This window comes from Alosa pseudoharengus, unplaced genomic scaffold, assembly GCF_046254945.1.
Source record: "Alosa pseudoharengus isolate Yale_2024_CS ecotype anadromous, Long Island Sound unplaced genomic scaffold, YU_APseudo_1.1 YU_APseudo_1.1_scf_8, whole genome shotgun sequence".
Classification (NCBI taxonomy): Eukaryota; Metazoa; Chordata; class Actinopteri; order Clupeiformes; family Clupeidae; genus Alosa; species Alosa pseudoharengus.
In genome coordinates, this window is record NW_027468870.1 from 22,339,377 (window position 1) to 22,358,644 (window position 19,268).

The 19,268-nt window shown below is 47.2% G+C and overlaps 1 protein-coding gene across 2 annotated transcripts in view; it reads right to left on the reverse strand.

Moving 5' to 3' along the window:
- jade2 (jade family PHD finger 2) overlaps positions 1–19,268 on the reverse strand; it is an 80,858-nt gene that overhangs the window by 21,861 nt on the left and 39,729 nt on the right. For both annotated transcript variants that reach the window (XM_076273948.1, XM_076273949.1), the window contains exons 6-9: positions 18,394–18,605; positions 17,560–17,727; positions 15,034–15,150; positions 13,010–13,477 (exon numbers count right to left, since the gene is read on the reverse strand). In XM_076273948.1, coding sequence (XP_076130063.1) covers positions 13,010–13,477; positions 15,034–15,150; positions 17,560–17,727; positions 18,394–18,605 — 965 coding nt within the window. The remainder of the gene's footprint in view (positions 1–13,009; positions 13,478–15,033; positions 15,151–17,559; positions 17,728–18,393; positions 18,606–19,268) is intronic.

Genomic DNA, 19,268 nt, shown 5'->3' on the forward strand with positions numbered 1-19,268 from the left:
TGCTCGCCCTCCCTCACCTCAATTAGCCTAATGGCAAGGAGAAAGACACGTTGGTTTACCAGTGCTAGTTTATCAGTTTGGCTGAAATTACATGCACAACAGAGTAGGCTATGATAGGCCAACAATATACAATATGAGATGGAGATGAGTTGTCAGTTATGTTATATCGTGGCAAGCATCGATTAAAATGTGCAAAAGCCTACCAACATCTCACGGTTCACTTTACACAAATCGGCGTCTGTAACACGCCAGGCCAACAGATTGCGCTATCCCAGTCAAAGTTCAACGCATATCCGAAAATAAACTTAGGTACATTTAAAATGTACAGAAGGCTACGCGTTTTGGGCTGATTAAACCGAAGGGAAATATGGCAAAAAGCAACTCATAAAGCAACATACATGTGGACCGAGGACGAGGTAGAACTACTTTCTCTTAGTACAGTATAAAGTGAGGAAAGAGGGCACAGATTACATGCTACTAATAGCCTATAAACATTAGCTCTCGCCCATGTTCATTTTGTCAAAGTAGCTCTCGGAGGAAAAAAGGTTGGCGACGCCTGCTTTATATCAACACCAGCAATTGCCACTTAAACCAAGTCAATAATGAAAACACTGATGCGCTGTTAGATGTTGCACTGCTTGCTGGAATGACGGATGTCACTCTCATTGGTTTTACACCCAAAAGACGTGCCACAGCGGGCCAGAATAACAAACATAGCCTACCTTATATTCTACATACGTGTACATCCTCTAGGTTTGTAAATGAAGATGACTTAATCCAACATGTTATAATCCATTGAGTAGGCCTAGCCTAGGCTATGTTAGCGTCAAAAGACAAGACTTAGCTACATGAAGTAAACAACTAAACAACTCTATAATTAACTCAGAAGTTAGCAGGCAGTTGCTGTGTGAACCTGTGTGAGGTGAGCACGAAATAGTATGAGAAATGTTAAAAATAATCGCACATCACGTGTGGTGTGTAGGCTACAGTCTGTGTGAAATTTTCAGGCAGGCACTGCACTGCACGTCAAAAGCTCCGCTCTAGAATCTTTGCTGCACATATGAAATCGAATTAACACACGACACAATTGAACACGTCATCGTTTTACGTGTAAACGAAAGGGTCAAACGCATACAAAAGTATGCGTTTATACTAGGGCTGTCAATATAACTGATTAATTTCGATTAATTAATTTGAGAAAAAATGACTGATTAAAAAAATTAGTGCAGATTAATCGATTCCGTATGACCTTTGACCCCGAGCCGTTCTAGTCAGTAAAAATTGGACTGTAAAATGAAGGAGAGAGAAGAAAACGTGCTGCTTGGATCATTGATTGGAAGATTTACTTTTAAAAAACGGCCTGATGGTGTTGATAAAAAATAAAGTGTTGAAAATAAAGTCCTCTGCAATGTCTGCAGCAAGGAATTTGCATATCACCGGAGTTCATCAACTCTATAGTCGCACATCAATGCAAAGAAATAAGTGTTGACATTGAGGGAAGTATTAATTTATTTTCATTGTGTCCCCTAGGTTATATCTGTGGCCTGAAATGCCTTGTATGTAAAAAAAAACTTCTTCCCGAAGCACTTTATTTTGAATTTATTTGAATTTGAAGCACTTTGAATTTATTTCCTCAGCATATTAGGTCATATCATAGATTGTTATGCCAATTATTTGAACAGTGAAAATAATAATAAAAGAGTTTTTGAACTTTAATGTCACTAATGCTGATTATTCAATGATTAATTTAAATTTAAATATTTAAAATACATTCACAGCAAAAATTATATATGCGATTAATTTAGATTAATTAATCACAGAGTATGTAATTAATTAGATTATTTTTTTTAATCGATTGACAGCCCTAGTTTATACAAATATCTAGATATGTGTAAACGGGCCCTAAAACCATAGACAGTAAAAGAAATGGATGAACAGACTCCGTCGTTTTCAATGGGAGGGCACTGAGTCAAATAGAACGATTTTTCAGTTGGTCCTCCCAGTACTGCGCAGACTCACACTTAACTTCGCGACGTTAGCCATCGAACTGAATCTTGTAACTCATATGATAGATACACAGAAATTCTTCTCACACTTCCTTTGCCTTCAAAGTCATCAACGTTAAACATTTATTTATGTATTATTATTAATATCATCCTCACCAAGTCGTGTTAATGTTGAAGCTACCATACATGATCATCTTCAAAAACAGTCAACAAAACAAAAAAGTTATAGCCTTGAAGCTAATCTTTTTTCCACTTTTCCGACCTACGGTCAATCCATCGAAAACCTCTGAAATGATTAGTGCCGTTTTTAAAAAAAATTAGGTTTACTTTTTTATTATTATTAGGTTGCCTCTGTGTAATGCTTTACCTTAGCATACGGTCGTGTATGCTAGGTTTTGCTTATGAGTTACCGTCATAGACAGTAAGGTGGACTGAACTTCTTATCCAAACAAAACGGTTATCTCCCTACGAAGAGAGATTACGTCAAAGCTAGCTTCCCTCTAACCGAACAAGCTAACCATTCATCTTACGGGTAACCAATGTTACGGACGAGGTAGTGGAGTCTGTTTTGCCTTTGTAGTGTTTATGTGGATTACACAGAAGCTACAATATCGGCACAGCATATATGTTCCTCCAGCCTACGTCGATTCTTCTACTTCCAGGAATTCGCCTGCCCCCTTGCCTAAAACCGCCACATGAAACAACACAATATTCTGGAATACTCTTGAACACCACAATATTCTGGAATACCCTGGAACACCACAATATTCTGGAATACCCTGGAACACCACAAAATTCTGGAATACCCTGGAACACCACAAAATTCTGGAATACTCTGCTCCCCATTAGCCAGCTCTATTCCTAAGCATCAAGAATTTCTGACACCCATCCTTATCACCCCCCCCTTTCTCTGTCTATCCCTCTCTTTCTCTCCTCTTTGGCCCTCAGACTGTTCTCAATCCTCCCCTCTGCTCCATGCCGAGGTTCTCGTGGTCGGTGTGTAACCCTGCTCGTCTCTTTCTCTATCCCTCTCTCTCTCCTCACCCCTCCCCTCTTCCCTCTCCATGCAGAGCTCCTCGTGGCCAGTGTGTATGCCTGCTTTTCTCACTCTCTCCTCTCTCTTTCTCTAGCTCTCTCTCTAGCTCTCTCTCTCCTCTCTCTTTCTCTAGCTCTCTCTCTAGCTCTCTCTAGCTCTCTCTCTCTCTCTCTCTCTCATGCCGAGCTCCTCGTGGCCGGTGCGTAACCCCGCTCGTCATGCCCTCTGCAATCATGCCAGGCACCTGTGTCTTTAATTAGAACCTGATGACAGCAGATGCCCAGCTAACGTGCTCCGACCGTGCCAGTGTGCCAGGCCCAGAAGCTGTCATCTGACGGGCACATTCTCCCGCTCCTGTGTGGACAAGTTGTCCGTGGAGACGGGCCTGAGGGCTATGTGACGTGGGCAGAGGGAGGGCAGAGGTGGTTGGCATGCTGATGGATAAAAACATTCCAAAGCGTCTCTCTGAAGGAGGGCATTAGAACAGATGCTTCTAGAAGGTGAACTGAGAGGCATGTGGGGGGGCTGCTTATGCGTGCTACGCTACAGAGAAACACGCACACTGGCTGACACACACATATTACAAATGCAAGTGTGCACACAAACACACACACACACAGTCTGACAGACACACAGAGTGGAATGACAAGCAGGTTCATTACAACCATTCTCTGCATCGCATCAGCCCCTCAAGGAGAACTATGCTCCCCATCCAATCAAACACACACACACACACACACACACACACACACACACACACACACACACACAGAAATGCACACACACACTCACGCTCGTGCTCTCTCAAACACAAACACACAGACAGACAGACAGACACACACACACACAGATAGACAGACACACACACACACACACACTCTGGGGAGGAGGCGCAGAAACTGGGTCAGGCAGCAGTGGCTCAGTCTGCAGCCTCCTTCCTCAGGCGCACACCCGGCAACAGGAGGGGACCGATGACTGTCTGCCTGCACCTCAGCTCAGCATCGCCGCTAATCTAGCCCTGCACTCGCACGCACCGCACATCTCGCAAATCTAGTCACTTCTGCACACGCTCGCCTCTGGGGGGTGGGGGTGTTTTACCCTTTGCATGTTGCTGGTAAGACGAGTCTGAGGGCCAAGGAGGAGAAGAAGGAGCGAGTGAGAGAGGGGAGGGGGAGGGAGACAGTAGAGGAGGTGATAGAAATGGTTGTCGGGGTGTTGGTTGTGCATCTTTAGCGTTTAACCAGTTAATCAGTTCTTCCTACCCCATAAATCTTCGGTGTTTAACATCAGCTTTGCTGCTCCATACATCTTTGGTGTTTAACATTAGCTTTGCTGCTCCATACATCTTTGGTGTTTAACATTAGCTTTGCTGCTCCATACATCTTTGGTGTTTAACATTAGCTTTGCTGCTCCATATATCTTTGGTGTTTAACATCAGCTTTGGAGCCCATGCATCCTGAGCGTTAAGTATCAGCTTTGGCACCCCATGCATCTTTGGAGTTTAACACCAGCTTTCACCACACAGGTCTGGTACGACCAAGAGAGAAACCTGGGCGTCTGATCTTTATTCGGGAGCTAATCCACTGCTCAGCGTGTCCAGAGCTCAAGCCCCCAATCCCTTATCGAGTCAAACTGTCAGAGCCACTGGAGGTCCAATGGAGTCCTCCTCCTCCTCCTCCCCCGATCCTTGGCTTTATCTCAGCCTTCATCTATCAGATCCGCCAAAGCCATTCCCCCTCACACTCTCTCTCGCTTTTTCTTTCTGTCTGTCTGTCTGTCTCTCTCTCACTGTCTGTGTCTGTCTTTCTCTCACTGTCTGTGTCTGTCTCTCTCTCACTGTCTGTGTCTGTCTGTCTGTCTGTCTGTCTGTCTCTCTCTCTCACTGTCTGTTTCTCTCTCTCTCTCTCTCTCTCTCTCTCTCTAGCCCATCCCAGTGCAGCGGCCCTTATCCCTCCCTCCACGGGAGCTGCCTCCTCCACTCACGCTTCTCCCCTAGAGCAGAGGAGAAAAATCCACAAACTTTAACAATGTGGAGGAGAAATGTTCCAAAACATGAGAGAGGGGAGGGGAAAGACATTCAGTGTTCTTAGCCTTCTGCCCGGGTAGGAGGAGGAGGAGGAGTGTGTGTGTGTGTATGTGTGTTGAGGGCTGGGGGTGTTTATGCGTTCCTCTACTAGTCCATGGTGTTCCTAATGGAAAATCTGGGATGGAGCCTCGTGAGGCAGTGCTGTGTCTGAAAGCCGACAGAGGTGGCGGGAGTGTAAACAGCCCAACACGTGAGGAGATGGAAGGAGAACTGTCCTGTACACCACACACACACACACACACACACACACACACACACACACACACACGGGCCAAAAGCACTTTAAAAGAGTAAGGGCGAAAAAAACAGGGAAGAGAGGAGAAGAGAAATGAAGTGAAGAAATGAAGAAAGAAGAAGAGCATGGAGGAAGACAGAGAGGGAAAAAAAAACGTCTAATCTGTTGAAGAATCTCATCAGATAAGATACACACTAAGACACACACACACGTAAAGGAGGCGGTGTGTGACGCAGGCTCGGCTGGGTATGTTTTGACAGCGGCGCTTGTCTGGGAAGCATGTCGGCGTATCTGATGGTGGTTTACGGGAGATGGGGGTGAGAACATGAGGGCTGCCTGCTACACAAAGTCACCGCCCACACCGTTGCTGCCACGATTACAGCTGCCGCTGTTGTTGTTCTCCTCCACCCAAGTTCTATGGAAAAGCGCTCACACACACACACACACACACACACACTTCACCCTTGTCTAAACAAAGACATGTCTTGCCATGCTGTCAACCCATGGTGACCTCACACACACACGCATGCACACACACACACACACACACACAGACAGACACAGACACAGACAATACCAGTTCAATGTAAACATTACACCACACCAGTCTAGAGCGGCATCACTGTGGTGGTACAAGCCAGGGCTGGCATTTCCTCTGGGTCTAAACAGGCTGATGCCAAAACAACTGACTTCATCAAGCTTACTGTAAAGCCAAACCTCAGGAACAGAGGAGAGCGACAAGTATAGGACCTCTACACCAAACAATGGATGCTGAAATGCTGTGCTGTTGCAAGCGTCCCACACAGACACACACACACACACACACACACACACACAGTCTAACGACAACAACAACAACACCTAAAAGGTTAATGCCTGAGAGGCACCCTACTGAAAGGGAGTGAAGAGAGAGCCCCTTCTACTGCCTGACTTGCGTTTCACAGCTGAAGTACCTCAGCAGCGTGCCACGTTCTCAAAGAAATCCCACTGTAAAATATTTAAGGCCAACCCCAGGTCAATTCCAGGGTGCTTTGTTCACTTCATCACTTATTCACACACAGCCTCATCTGAGTGTAACAGAGTTAGTGTGTGAGAGACCAGGGCAAGCAGACATCAAGGGACTGGCCTGGCCTGCCCCGTCAAAACAAATGTGCAGACACACACACACATGCACGCACACACACACACACACACACGATACATTGTGGCAGCAGTGTTTCTTTCCCCTCTTAAGCTGGGAGGTCAGTGGCCAAACAGTGGTGAAACCTGCCCTACAACATCAGCAGGGATGGGACGTGAGCCCTAAGCTTTCACTTTGGTGTGTGTGTGTGTGTGTACATACTGTGTGAGTGAGTGAGCGTGAGTGTGTGAGTATATTTGGTGGACTGCAGGCTGCCCGAGACATCCTCTCTGACTTGTCAGTCATTTTCAATTCAAGGTTTTTGCGACCTGAATTATTTATCTGACCGCCACGTATCCCGTCCGCATTTGCCGGCGGTGAAAGAATATATGCCGATACGAAAAATTATACAGCGGCGGCGGCGGTGGCCAGCATAAATATTTATGCCCCCCACCCCCCCTTCTGCCTTCTATTCATTTCGCCGAGATATCACAAGGGAGCTGGGCTGGTCTGGCCTGGCCTCGGTGCGGCGGCGACACGGCAGCCTTTGCTCGCCCGCAGCTGACGTGACGCCTCCCTTTACGCCGGCCAACAGAGATATGGACGCGGGGGCGCCAAGACACAGAGGCCATTGATAAGTGAGTGAGGAGCACCCGGAGGCCAACGCAGACAGGGGGGGGGGGGGGGGACAAAGAGGGCCTGAGGAGGAGCAGGGCACTGGGGAGAGAGCGAGGGCACCGAGGCCTGACCTGCCCTTGCCCCTTGCCACGGCTGGACCGGACTGGAACACATGAGGGAATGGAGGAATAAATGTCAGGGCCAATATCAGTGAGGAACTGAAGGGTTTAGTCAGAGAGAGAGAGAGAAAAAAGAAAGAAAAAAGAAAGAAAGAAAGACAGAATAAGAAAAAACATATTTCACTCAGTTGACGGCATAAAAAAAGACAAAGAGAAGAGAAGGGGAATTAAATACTGAAAACGATGTTTGGGATGTATAGAGAGAGATGCGCTATAGAGGGCAGAGAGGACAGAGGAACTGCCATAACAAACGAGGCATGAGCAACGTGTTGTAATGGTCTCCTAACCTCTCTGCCGGGTCCTGCTCAACGAGAGGAAGGGCGAGGGCGAGGGTTAAAGCCCCGAGACGAAGCAGGAGCCAGGCTGAAGCCGGGCAAGCAGGGCGGGCCATCCGGCCCCACAGCCAGCAGCCACACCACACCAGACCCCAGTCTGGCCTCCTGCCCCAACTAAACTCCCCCTCCGCCCAATCCCCCCTGTAGAGAGGCGAGGACAACTATTAGAGCCCTGAGGGGTGTGTGTGTGTGTGTCTGTCTGTGTGAGAGTGAGCGTGTGTGCGTGAGAGTGAGAGGGTGTGTGTGTTCCTGAGAGTGTAAATGTGTGTGTTTCTGTGTGTGTGTCTGTGTCTGTATGAGAGGCTGTGAGTGTGTGTGTGTGTATGTGTGTGTGTGTGTGTGTGTGTGTGTGTGTGTGGGGGGGGGATGCTGAGCTTGCCAGCGTCTGCACTCTGCTCCCAGGCCGGCAGCACGGGTCATTCTCCTCAACCTTCGCCCTCGGCGTGAACCAGGGCGGCGGTTGCATAACACCACGGCTCCCCGAGCCAGTCGCTCAGCCACGCCAGACCCCGGGGCGAACACGTCCAGATCAATCAGGGGGGGGGGACAGCAGCGAGACACAGCAGGGAGAAGCAAACACTCGACAGCACAGCTCAATGACATTTCTCCCCATTAATTTCTCCTACTCCTTCCCTTCCCCTCCCCCCCCTCTTCTCCGTCTTCCTTGGTCTTATTCTCTCTCTCTCTCTCTCTCTCTCTCTCTCTCTCTCACACCCTCCACCCAACCCATTTGGTTTTAACCACAGCACAGGCATCATTTCCAAAAACGCAAAGCGCCTCTGCAGCATAGGAGGGGGGAAAAGAAAAACAAAACCTCCAAAAAAAAAAAAAGAAGAAAGAAAAAAAGACAAAAAGAAAGACAGTCTCTGTATAATCAGCGCATGGAGCCAACAAAAACTCGCTGACAATCCCAACCAGCGCCGGGTTGGCCGTTGCCGAGGGACCACGCCCTCACCCCCCCCCCCCCCCCCCATAATGTGCTTTCATAAGTGTTCTCATGGCATCCTCTGCACCGCCACGACCTGCTGAGCTGGGCTTGGCAGCGGCAGCAGCAGCCAGGGCACCGTGCCAACCAGCCCCACGCTACGGGTGCTGCCAGAGCAGAGTGGGCTCTGAAGGTGCCTTTTCAAACGTACACACACACACACACACACACACACACACACACAGACACGCATGCAGACACACACACTTATGCATGCACACACAGAGGCGTGGATGAAGAAGCAGCCCATGCTCTCTCTGCAAATGCTGTACGGAGACATACGCGTGTACACAAAGATCAGAAGGGAAAGCAGCTGGCAGAGTGAAGCATTTACTTGCTTCCCTCTTCCCCTCCTGGGTAAGACTGAGGTGCAGGCAGAAGTACAGGGTAAGAGCTGCATCCAGGTCTCGCATGCCAGGGCCTGGCATCCCTCCAATGAAATCACGGCGCTCCTCCTCCTCCTCCCCCCTCTTCCACTCTCTCTCATTCCCTTGTTGGGGTAACCCTGCACTGAAATTGTGTCTTACTTGCTCCTCCTTCTCTCGCTCACTCTCCCCCTCTCCCTTGTTGGGGTAATCCTGCTCAATCCCTTCTCCCTGTCGCGCTCCAGCCCAGCTGCACCCCAAAGCCGGCGAGTCTAACGGGGTGTGACCAGCAGCACAGGCCCCCTGCACCCGGCGCTTTCTCCCTCACACACTCTCTCTCTCTTCCTCTCTCTCGGCCTGTGTCTCTTACAACATGCTCCCAGAACATCCACATCAACACCCGAGACTCACCACGGCTCATTACGATCTCAAGATTCCAGCTCAGGCTCATCCTCTCTCTCTCTCTCTCTCTGCCTCCCTCTCTCTCCCTCTCTCTGCCTCCCTCTGCCTCCCTCTCTTGCTATCTCTCAGAGCCTCCTGCTCCAGACTGGTGGAACGTGAAGATGAGGAAAGCGAGCGAGTGAGAGCGAAGGTGGAAGGCAGAGTTAGAGGGGAGGAGTGACAGATTGACGGAGAGGGAAAGAGTCACTGAGAGAAAGTGACAAGAGTGACAGGGAGACAGACTGAGAAGGGGATGGTGGAGGAGAGGGAAGATGGGGGGGTGGGGCGGGGGGGGAGGGGGGTAATAGAAGACAAGGGAGAGAAAGTGCTTTTGTTCGGGCTTAAGAGATAACGTTGCCAGATTTGTTCCATTCACAGCCCTTAAAACAGGAGCCCTTAATCCATCCAGAAAAAGCGCTGTGGTGGAATCCTTCACAAAGACTGGCTTGGACACCAGGCAGTGGGGTGGAGACTGTGCAAAGCAGGGTCCACTGAGGCGAGACGGGAGACATCTCCCTCAACTGAAATCGCAGAGAACGAAGACCACACATCTACTACACTCCAGAGCAAACAGAGGAAACAAGGAACAAACGGCCCATCTCAGGTTGGATAACATGACACATCAGCTCCCGGAGAACCTCAACGGCGCCTGATAAAGGAAAGTAAACAGTGGTTGAATGCTTCATGCAGTCCGCAGTGCGAGAAGGGCTCCAGCGGCACAGCTCAATGTTTCAATTAGCTCTCTGATGATCCACAAACCAGCCTCCGACACGCACACACACTGGCACCAAAGCAAACGCACTGGCACCGAAGGAATCTGTGACACCAGCGACGATAGAAAACCTCACAGGGGTTACTCTCGGCCAAATGACATCATCGTGCTCTGACCGGGGGCAAGCAATGCAGCATGACGTGGCCTGGCACTCTGGTTGGAATGATCTCGAGTAAACTGCAGCTTAGTTCTGACTGGCGTTGATGTCTGAATCGGTGGCTGGTGAGATATCATCAGCATTTTGTGATGCAACAAGGTCGTGGAGATTACGGCCTAGCGGCTCTCTGGCTGGTACGCTCACACGTACATGCTCGTTTTAGGCGCATATCCTTTTTCATTCCTGCCTGGCTCGAAGCAGCACTTACATCTACTCATAACAGCGATAGCATATACTATGGGGACAATCCCCCAGGAGCAACATGTTTTGAGTTTTGAACATTCTAACAAAAGATTCCGTTCCGTAACAATAAGGCTCTAAAATTCTATGTTGAATTCGATGAACCCAGAGCCATATAAAGGTACCTTTATATGGCTCTGGATGAACCCAGATATTCTTTAGAACATTCATTTTCCAACATTCTCATCACACCGGTGTGATGGCACCTGCTGAGTGCCTTGCTTTGGGTGTCAGTCATCTGGCAAACCCAGAGTACTGCTCGTGCTCTCAGTTTGTGGCTGGTGGCAGCAAGGTTGCTGGCCCTCTGGGTGCGGTGGTTTTGTCGCTAGGGAGGCTCACCAGACAGGACACAGATGTTTATATGATGGCAGACATTGGCCAAATCCAACAATGTTTGCACACCCGGAGACAGGCTAACTCAGAGCAGAGCAAGCGAGTGACCTGCAGGTACCTCCTTTTGTTAGGATTCTCACAGAATCTATATGGTTAACCCTTAAAGGTGTGGGTTTTTGAACATAACATAAGATTCTGTTCCGCATCAATTCAAGGTTCTTAAATTCTATGTTGAATTCAATGAACCCAGATATTCTTTAGAAGGTTAATTTTCCAACATTCCCGTCACATCACTTGGGTTTTAACAGGGCTGGGATTTGTTCAAGCTCTGCAAGGTACATCACCTGTGCATCCAAAATGTGATTGACATTATGGAGGTCCAATGTTGGGGAAAAAAAGGAATCTAGAAGAAATAGTGTAGTTCAATGTAGTTCTGTTGTCGCTGTCCTGAGTCACAACAGCAAAAGGGTCAGGTGCAACTTTGTGGTTAAGTAATGTAATTAATATTTTTTCCAAGAAGAAAAACAAAAAGAGGACCAAGCAACAATATATAAACAAATCTGAAGTGGTTGAGAGAAAACAGGAAAATAACTTAATTTAACCGGCAGTGAACTACTCAGCTGAAGAGGCAGTCCTCCTACTGTTGTTCAATCAGTCCCTATTTAGTAAATGTGATTGCACAAACACCACATGCCAGATACTTAGTGGACTTCCCATCACTGATGCACTCGACCGCTTCTCAAAGGTGACGACAACAAATGGGAACACAGTTATTATGGCTTTACCATGAATTACCCTTCAAGACTAATAGCTAATGCAGACAAATATTCTGAGCAGACGCGAGAATACTTAAAATTTACTGCCAAGCTTTGGGAAACTCACTCACGCTGTCACTCTCTCCCGCGGACACTTTATCAGTGTTTCCCCCACAAGATACAGTGCCTTAGAAGTTGGCAGCACTCCAGGCTTTGAAACACATACTTCTGCTAGGGATTTCTCTATTCCCTCTTAAAACTAGGGGCCTGATGGGAATGGGAGTGTATGAAATAAAAATAAATAATTTAACAGATTTGAAGTAAATCAAGAATTTGACACATTTCTGGCTCAGTAATGGACAGCATCACATCACTGATTTGCAAGTTCCCCCAGTATTTTCAGACATTTTCCACAAGAAAAGCAACATGTCTTAAGATAATAGACTCTTGACACCTTAAATGTGAAAGCATTCCAAATGCTCATAAAGAGATCACTAATTAATCCTTTGAATAATCACCAATTAACATGCATATGCAATAATCATGCTGCATAGCAACTATAACCATGGACAGAACAGTTAATGGGTGGAGTAGTTAGCATAAGTCTTTGCAACAAATTATACACATGAAACGATATGTTATGCATAAATATACTAAGGTTTCTCACCCACACCTTGCTGCACAATAAACTAATCTTAATCAAATCGTCTTGCTCTGATCAACAATAAAAGCCAGTCAACCTAATGCCTTATCCACCTACACACAAGTGCATGAGGACATGTCATCAACCAACAGTAGCTCAAGGAGAAAATCTATATAAGAAGATGGTGAAGTGCCTTGCCAGGCCAGGGTTTCTACAGGTTTCCACAAGTTCAATTTAAGACCAAAACAAGTACAAAAAAGGTAGCTTTATTGCAGCATACTACTACCACCCGGATTCTTCAGAAAGAATTACAACACACGACTATGAATGCCGCCAACGCACTTCTCAGAAAAGAGTGACTGAAGAAGCGGTAAATGAATGCACATATTTAAGACTTAACTAAATGTAATTTAGAACCTAGTATGCAACATCTGGACGTATTTAAGAATTTTTAAGGCCTAAAACTGAGATTAACTTTTAGACTTTAAGACTTTTTAAGACACTGCGGAAATCCTGCCAGTCAGGGTTTACTCACAGGGCTCATACATACAGTAAATTATACACACAAAACACACTCCTATCTACCCTCAGCCAACAGCGGTCCTCTGTGTTCATGTGTGTGAGGGCAGTGTGTGTATGTGTGTGTGTGAGAGAGAGTGAGTGAGAGTGAGAGAGTGTATGTGTGAGTGTGGAATTGACTCACCCTCTCCAGGTCCTGCCTCAGGTGTGTGAAGAGCTTGAGTCGGCGGTAGAGCACGTCTTGCTCCTGCTGCGCCAGGTTGTCCACCTCGTCGCGCTTGGCCACCACCAGCGGCTGGTTGAAGTTCGCCTTCCGCCGCAGCTTCCAGAACTGGTACAGGAAGTCCACGTGCGCGTCGGGCAGGCCCAGCTTGTCGGCCACGGACCGCGGCTCCACCAGCCGGTAGAACTCGTCCTCCAGCTCCTGCAGCTTCTGCTTGCGCTGGCTGGCCTTCTGCCGGTCCTGCGTGGGCATGTCAGGCCGGTGCTCGGACCTGGGGTCTGCCGAGGTGGCGCCCGTGTTGTAGCTGTGCTCCAGGCAGTAGGACTTGAAGCGCACTTCGTCGTTCTCGGCCAGGATGGTGTGCATCTCCAGGCCGTGGTCGAAGGCGCACGTCACGTGGAACGCCACGACGCACGAGGGCATGGAGCACTAAGGGTGCAGAGGAAAGGAACGCAGGAGATGTTTCATTATGGACAGATCTTTCTTTCTTCCACTCACACACACACACACACACACAGAACTTTGAAATGACACAAATACCCAGTGCAACAGAAGCAAAGACATTGTTCCCTGCAGAATGTTTCACTCACACAAACCCATCCCCCACTCCCAGTACCCCAGGAACAAACACAATACAAATACACAGACACACATACAGAAATCACAGATCACATATCAACATCCAGGGGATTCAGAAGCAAACATGTGGGTGAGATACACAATGATGGATAATTCTTCCTACACCAACAGACACACATACAAACACACACACCAACATACACACACACGCGCGCACACACACACACACACACACACACAAACTAGACATCCGAACAGAAGCCTAGCAGAACTCTGTAGCCTTGATTGTAACACTCTAATGGCATGTGAAGACTAAGCCGACCAGCAGACCGAACCACCCACTCCCCCTGTAGCCCCCCCTTTCATCTATCCATGCAGACCAGATGACAACAGCATGCTGACAGCAGTGAGTGGTGGCACGGCCTGGTGAGGCAGCGAGGCGAGCCCAACCTCTAAATCACAGGCTAGCCTGCTCACCCCCACAGCTAGCTCCTTCTCCACAGCTCCGCCAGTGCTGTCATTATGCTGCTGCCCACAGAGAGAGAGAGAGAGAGAGAGAGAGAGAGAGAGAGAGAGAGAGAGGGAGAGAGAGAGAGAGAGAGGGAGAAAGAGAGAGAGAGAGCGTGCTAGAGTGAGGCATGGACACACATGGACACACGCGCCGCGCCGACCAGACCACGGACCCCACGCCTGGCAAAAACCTGACAGCTCAGCCGCTCCCGTGCCTTGCCCACCAGCATCGAGTTAATTTGTTTAGAAAGTCATCCATCATGCTACATTTGATGCTACAAACAAGGCTGAAAGGTTCATAATAGAATGGTGATTAAATGAATCACACATACCAGTGGTAGGTTAGTGAGATTTTTGTTATGCGTTTTGGTATTCTGTGGTGACAACAGTTTGATGGTAGACTAATGGTAGATGGTAATGACTAAAATAAACAAAACAATGGACGTTGGACACCGGAGCCCACCAGATGGATTTAGACAATTTCTGATTGGACCTTGATGATTTTCTGTTGGCCATGCATGTTCTAGGTCCAATATGCCCATATGGTTCACCAGCTTTCACTTTATTTCTTCAGAACATAAGTGCATGACACCATGCTGTCCATTACCTTTCACAGTTACATTGGTTAGGTATGATGTGGTGACTATCTACAGTTTGATGGTAGGTTTAACAAGCAAGCTACACCAGTCAAGTAACTGAGGCGGTCTATTTGACTACAATCAATTGAACTGGCTACCGCTGATGTGGTAGCGGCGTGCACGTTCAAACAAATTAGACCAGTCTTCTTAAACTATTTTTACGCTCCACGAGCGGAACGCTTCAGTTTTCGTGCCTGCCTGGTGTAGCCTACCTGTAAGGATCTACAGTAGACTCGGGGGTGGTGCAGAGGTACGTACCTGTATGCAGGTGCCTGTGTGCTCCCGACACAGACTACAGGACAGAGCCCACCGACTGGCCGGGATGTGAGACACTTTAGTGATGGGCTCCATTTTCTCAGGACAGCCAATGCTTACCTAACACACACACACACACACACACACAGATTAGGTACCACCTACAGTACACGGTATCCAACTTGGTGTTTTAAGAGCTGGTATGTTCTGTTGCAAGAGAAACTTGTGGTCAGGATCTGAGATGACGATGTGACAACACATACACAAAAAGTACTTTGAGTCATTTCAACCACTGAATTATTAATGTAATTGGAATGCAATGCATCCCCTCAGAACAAAAAAAAAGAGATGATCCATTCCTCGATGATTGGACTGATAACACAAGACGACGTAGCGTTGTCAACAGATACTGAAATTAAACACTCAAAGGAACTGGTCGACCCTATCAAAGTCTCTGTGATGCATAATGCACCCTGGTGAGATCCATTCCACTACACCAACACTCCTCGACTAGGGAGAGGCCATAAAGTCTGCCTGCCTATTCGCCATAGAGCTTTGCCTATTCACACTTGTGCCTTTTGACTGCTTTGGCAATCCTGCCTAATCCATTCAGAGCAGAGCCACTTCTGGTCTCGACTTGAGCCATCAGCCAGACGCTCCTCTCGGATTCCTCCTCTTTCCCCTCCTCCTCTCCCTCTTTTTTTCCTTTTGTCCTCCCTTGATTGGACAATCCAAGAGTGCTCTTCACCACAGTCTTCCAAACGGAAGAGAAAGTGCGCGCATGTGTGTGTGTGTGTGTGTGTGTGTGTGTGTGTGTGTGTGTGTGTGTGTGTGTGAGGGGTGAGGGGTGGGTGTTCTTTTTCATTCGCCCTCTTTCTTTCATTTCAATCCCAATTACTTCATATTTTCAAAGGCTCACAAAAGCTCTGGGATTTAAAAAAACGAGGCACCATAAGAGACGGAAGCTATTACAGCCCCCAATTTACAGCCTTTTTACACGGTCCATTTTGTAGCCCAGCTGAGCTGAGGACATGTATCATTTCATTCCATCTAACCATAAGAATGCCAGGGTCAAGCAATGACTCAAGCGTTGATCACCCACCCAAGCCTGCCTGTAGTTAAACTGTCAAATGAGTCGGCGCGTCAGCCCGTCTTGTGTTTCATGTGGACGTTGACATATCTGAACCAACTGTGGTTGGTTTTTTAGCAATCGTAGGTAATTAAGAGAGTCTCTATATAAAACGAAGAGTTGCAGTGCGGTTGCCTCAGCCTATCCCCCCTGACTGGACGTCATGTGTCTTTTCTTTCATCTGACAGAGAGGACAAATTACGGGGTCCAGTCTTCTTCACGCTTAGGCACGCATGAAAAACCTCGTCTACGCCATGTCTTATCAACACCTCATTACCCTTCGTTGTAATTCGCTAACTCAAATTAATTTCAATCAAGAAGGTGGGAGGGCAAAAATGGAGAAAACAAATAGAACAACAAAGCCTCTGCTCGAGTGTGACGGAAACATAATTATATCTGAAAATATCTCTTGGTTAAATGGCACTCAACTTAATGGACCTAATGGTGGGCACACCATGAACAGTATTTGCCTTTTGTGTTCATTACATTAGGGAATGTAATGGTATACCATGATAAGGAAACTGTACATCCATCATGTGAATTTTTCCTACCATAATTTCCCGCCAATAAACCGTGGTTTACACATTGATTTTGCTAAATTTCTTCAGCTATGGGGATAACAATACACAGAGGCAGGCTACACATGGGATTTTTTTTTCTTCTTTAGGCTTCTTTATTATTTAAGCACAATCTGATCTGAATCATTGGGACATTGGGCACTGCTGTTATTGTACTGGTGCGGTCAATACTCCGCATCATGGCCAAAGCCCCCCTTAGCTGTTCTTAAATCAGTGTAACCTACGGACTCGAATGGCTTATTGCCTTTCTAAAAATGTAACTACATATATCTGGCAAGATTTCATAAAATAAAGGCACAGCAACGAGAAATGTAACAATTTATTCCTATATAATCATTCTTCCGCCAATAAATATATTTCCTCAATTTGAATGGTTGCCAAGCAACTTCGAGACGCAACTACTTTAACTTTTGGATCAAGTTATGGTAGCACAGTAATTTAGAACGAAATGCGGTCATGGTGTATGTTTGTGCTGGATTTTATAACGGTGTTTAACGCGATTCAGCCAAAATCAAATTCTAGGACCGGAACTATCCGTTTTAGACTGTTCACACATGCACAACAGTGTGCGTTTACCTCAGGAATTCATAAAGGCACTGCTGCCACCATGAACCCGCATCATTTATAAAGTAACGTCATTACAGATACAAATATAAAAAAAAAAAAACTAGTCACACGGTGTTTAATACTATCCGAACACCATATATACCTACATGGTTTCTGCTATCTGCAGAAAGTACTAGAAGGCACAGTATACCCCCATGAACTTAATATACACATGTTGTCCATGGATGATTAATGTGTGTGTGTGTGTGTGTTTACCTCTGGGATCCATAAGGCACAACTGACGTGGACCCACTTGGTTCCGCTGCGAGTGGGCTTGAGTGCTCCTCCCCGCTTTGGGCACAGAAGGCATTTGGGCTGCACCCCCAAGGCACAGGTACGGCACAGCCAGTTGCCCTGGGGCACCTTCAGGATCCCGTAACAGGCCTGTGGGGCAAGACACCTTATTTAATTATATTCGCGGCACATCACAACAGCTGCATTCGACAATTAAATCAGACAATCCACTTCACACAGGGAAACCTGCATACACGCCGCTTCCAAATGAGATATTAAATATGGTAAAGTAGAGGCGCTTAAGAGTTATCAAGAGACTGACACCTCAATTAACACCATATCACTCTGTTCAGCTCTAGAGATTCAAATGAACGGAGGGAGTTTGCAATCATTTTTTTTCTCTAGGGTGTGTTTCAACTTTGTGAGAAAAATACAGAGGGGGAAGAATACAATGGGCAGTCAATGAGCCACTTTAAGACCAAGCAGTAGCGTCACACATATCCCGCTGGGTATACATCACCAAGGAGACTCATATTACAGTTCAAACACAGCTCTATGTATAAAAACACACACGCTAACACACTGGACAGGTGATTGTTCCAACATCTTCCGAACTATCCTGCTCTGGCTTTGCCCACTGGCGACGACATCTCTGTCTATAGATTTTACGCTCACAAGATTTTTTAGTAACAATTTTCTAAACTTGTGGGCATTGCTACGTTAAAAGTAATGGAGTTTTAAACTTTGCCGTTGCCAATGTCAGATGCTGTCAGTGGGCGTTGGGCCTTAACTCTTTGCATCCCCTTTTATCCTCACCTGATGCACACAGATGTTGCACTTGTCGCAGAAGACCATCTCGTTGCCGTCTTCGCCCTCGGGCGAGCGGCACACGTCGCACACCACGTCCTCGTCGTACTCGATGCCCAGGCCCTCCTCGGTCTCGATGGCCTGCTGCATCTTCTCCTGACACTGGCTCTCCAGCTCCTCCAGCACCCGCTCCATGCTCAGCTCGTCCAGCTCAGGCAGTGCTACCGGGGGACACGCCACGGGACAGGGACGGAGGGGATGGGGACAGGGGGAGAGTGAAGGTTAAGCCACAGATTAGTGTAAGGGTAGGGAGTGAGAGCAGTAGCTGTGCGGTAAGTACGTAAACTTTCCTTCAGACACCTTAAGACTCGAGACGTGCTAGCCACCAAGAGAGGGCTCTGCGGGGCTACACCGTAGATTCGATGCAGAAGCAAAACAGCGTTAAGCCACAGTTTAGTTTGAAGGTAGTCACATTAGGTACAGTGGCTATCCAGTGAGTACATACATTTCATACAACTCTGCGTGGAAATATTTGTATTAATGTATTTTGGCAAGTATTTTAAACTGCTAAAACAAAAGAACCCTGTGGGATCCCTGATCTATGGTTTTAGCCTCCTTGCTAGCTCACGCGCCTGCCAGTCTGTGTAAGAGTCCAAGCCTGGGGCTGGGCCTCACAGTCAACACAATGCAGGGTACATCGACAGAATGGGAATGGAATGGACACTCTAGAAAGGAACTGAACTTGGAAAAAAAACTGTTTTGTTTTTGGTCAGGAAATTATACCTTTTGGCTATCATGGCGGAGCAGAGTATGATAAAAATCCACAGCAAGTACATTTAATCCCACATAGTGAGAAAAGGGGAAACCACAAAGCCCAAAACCAT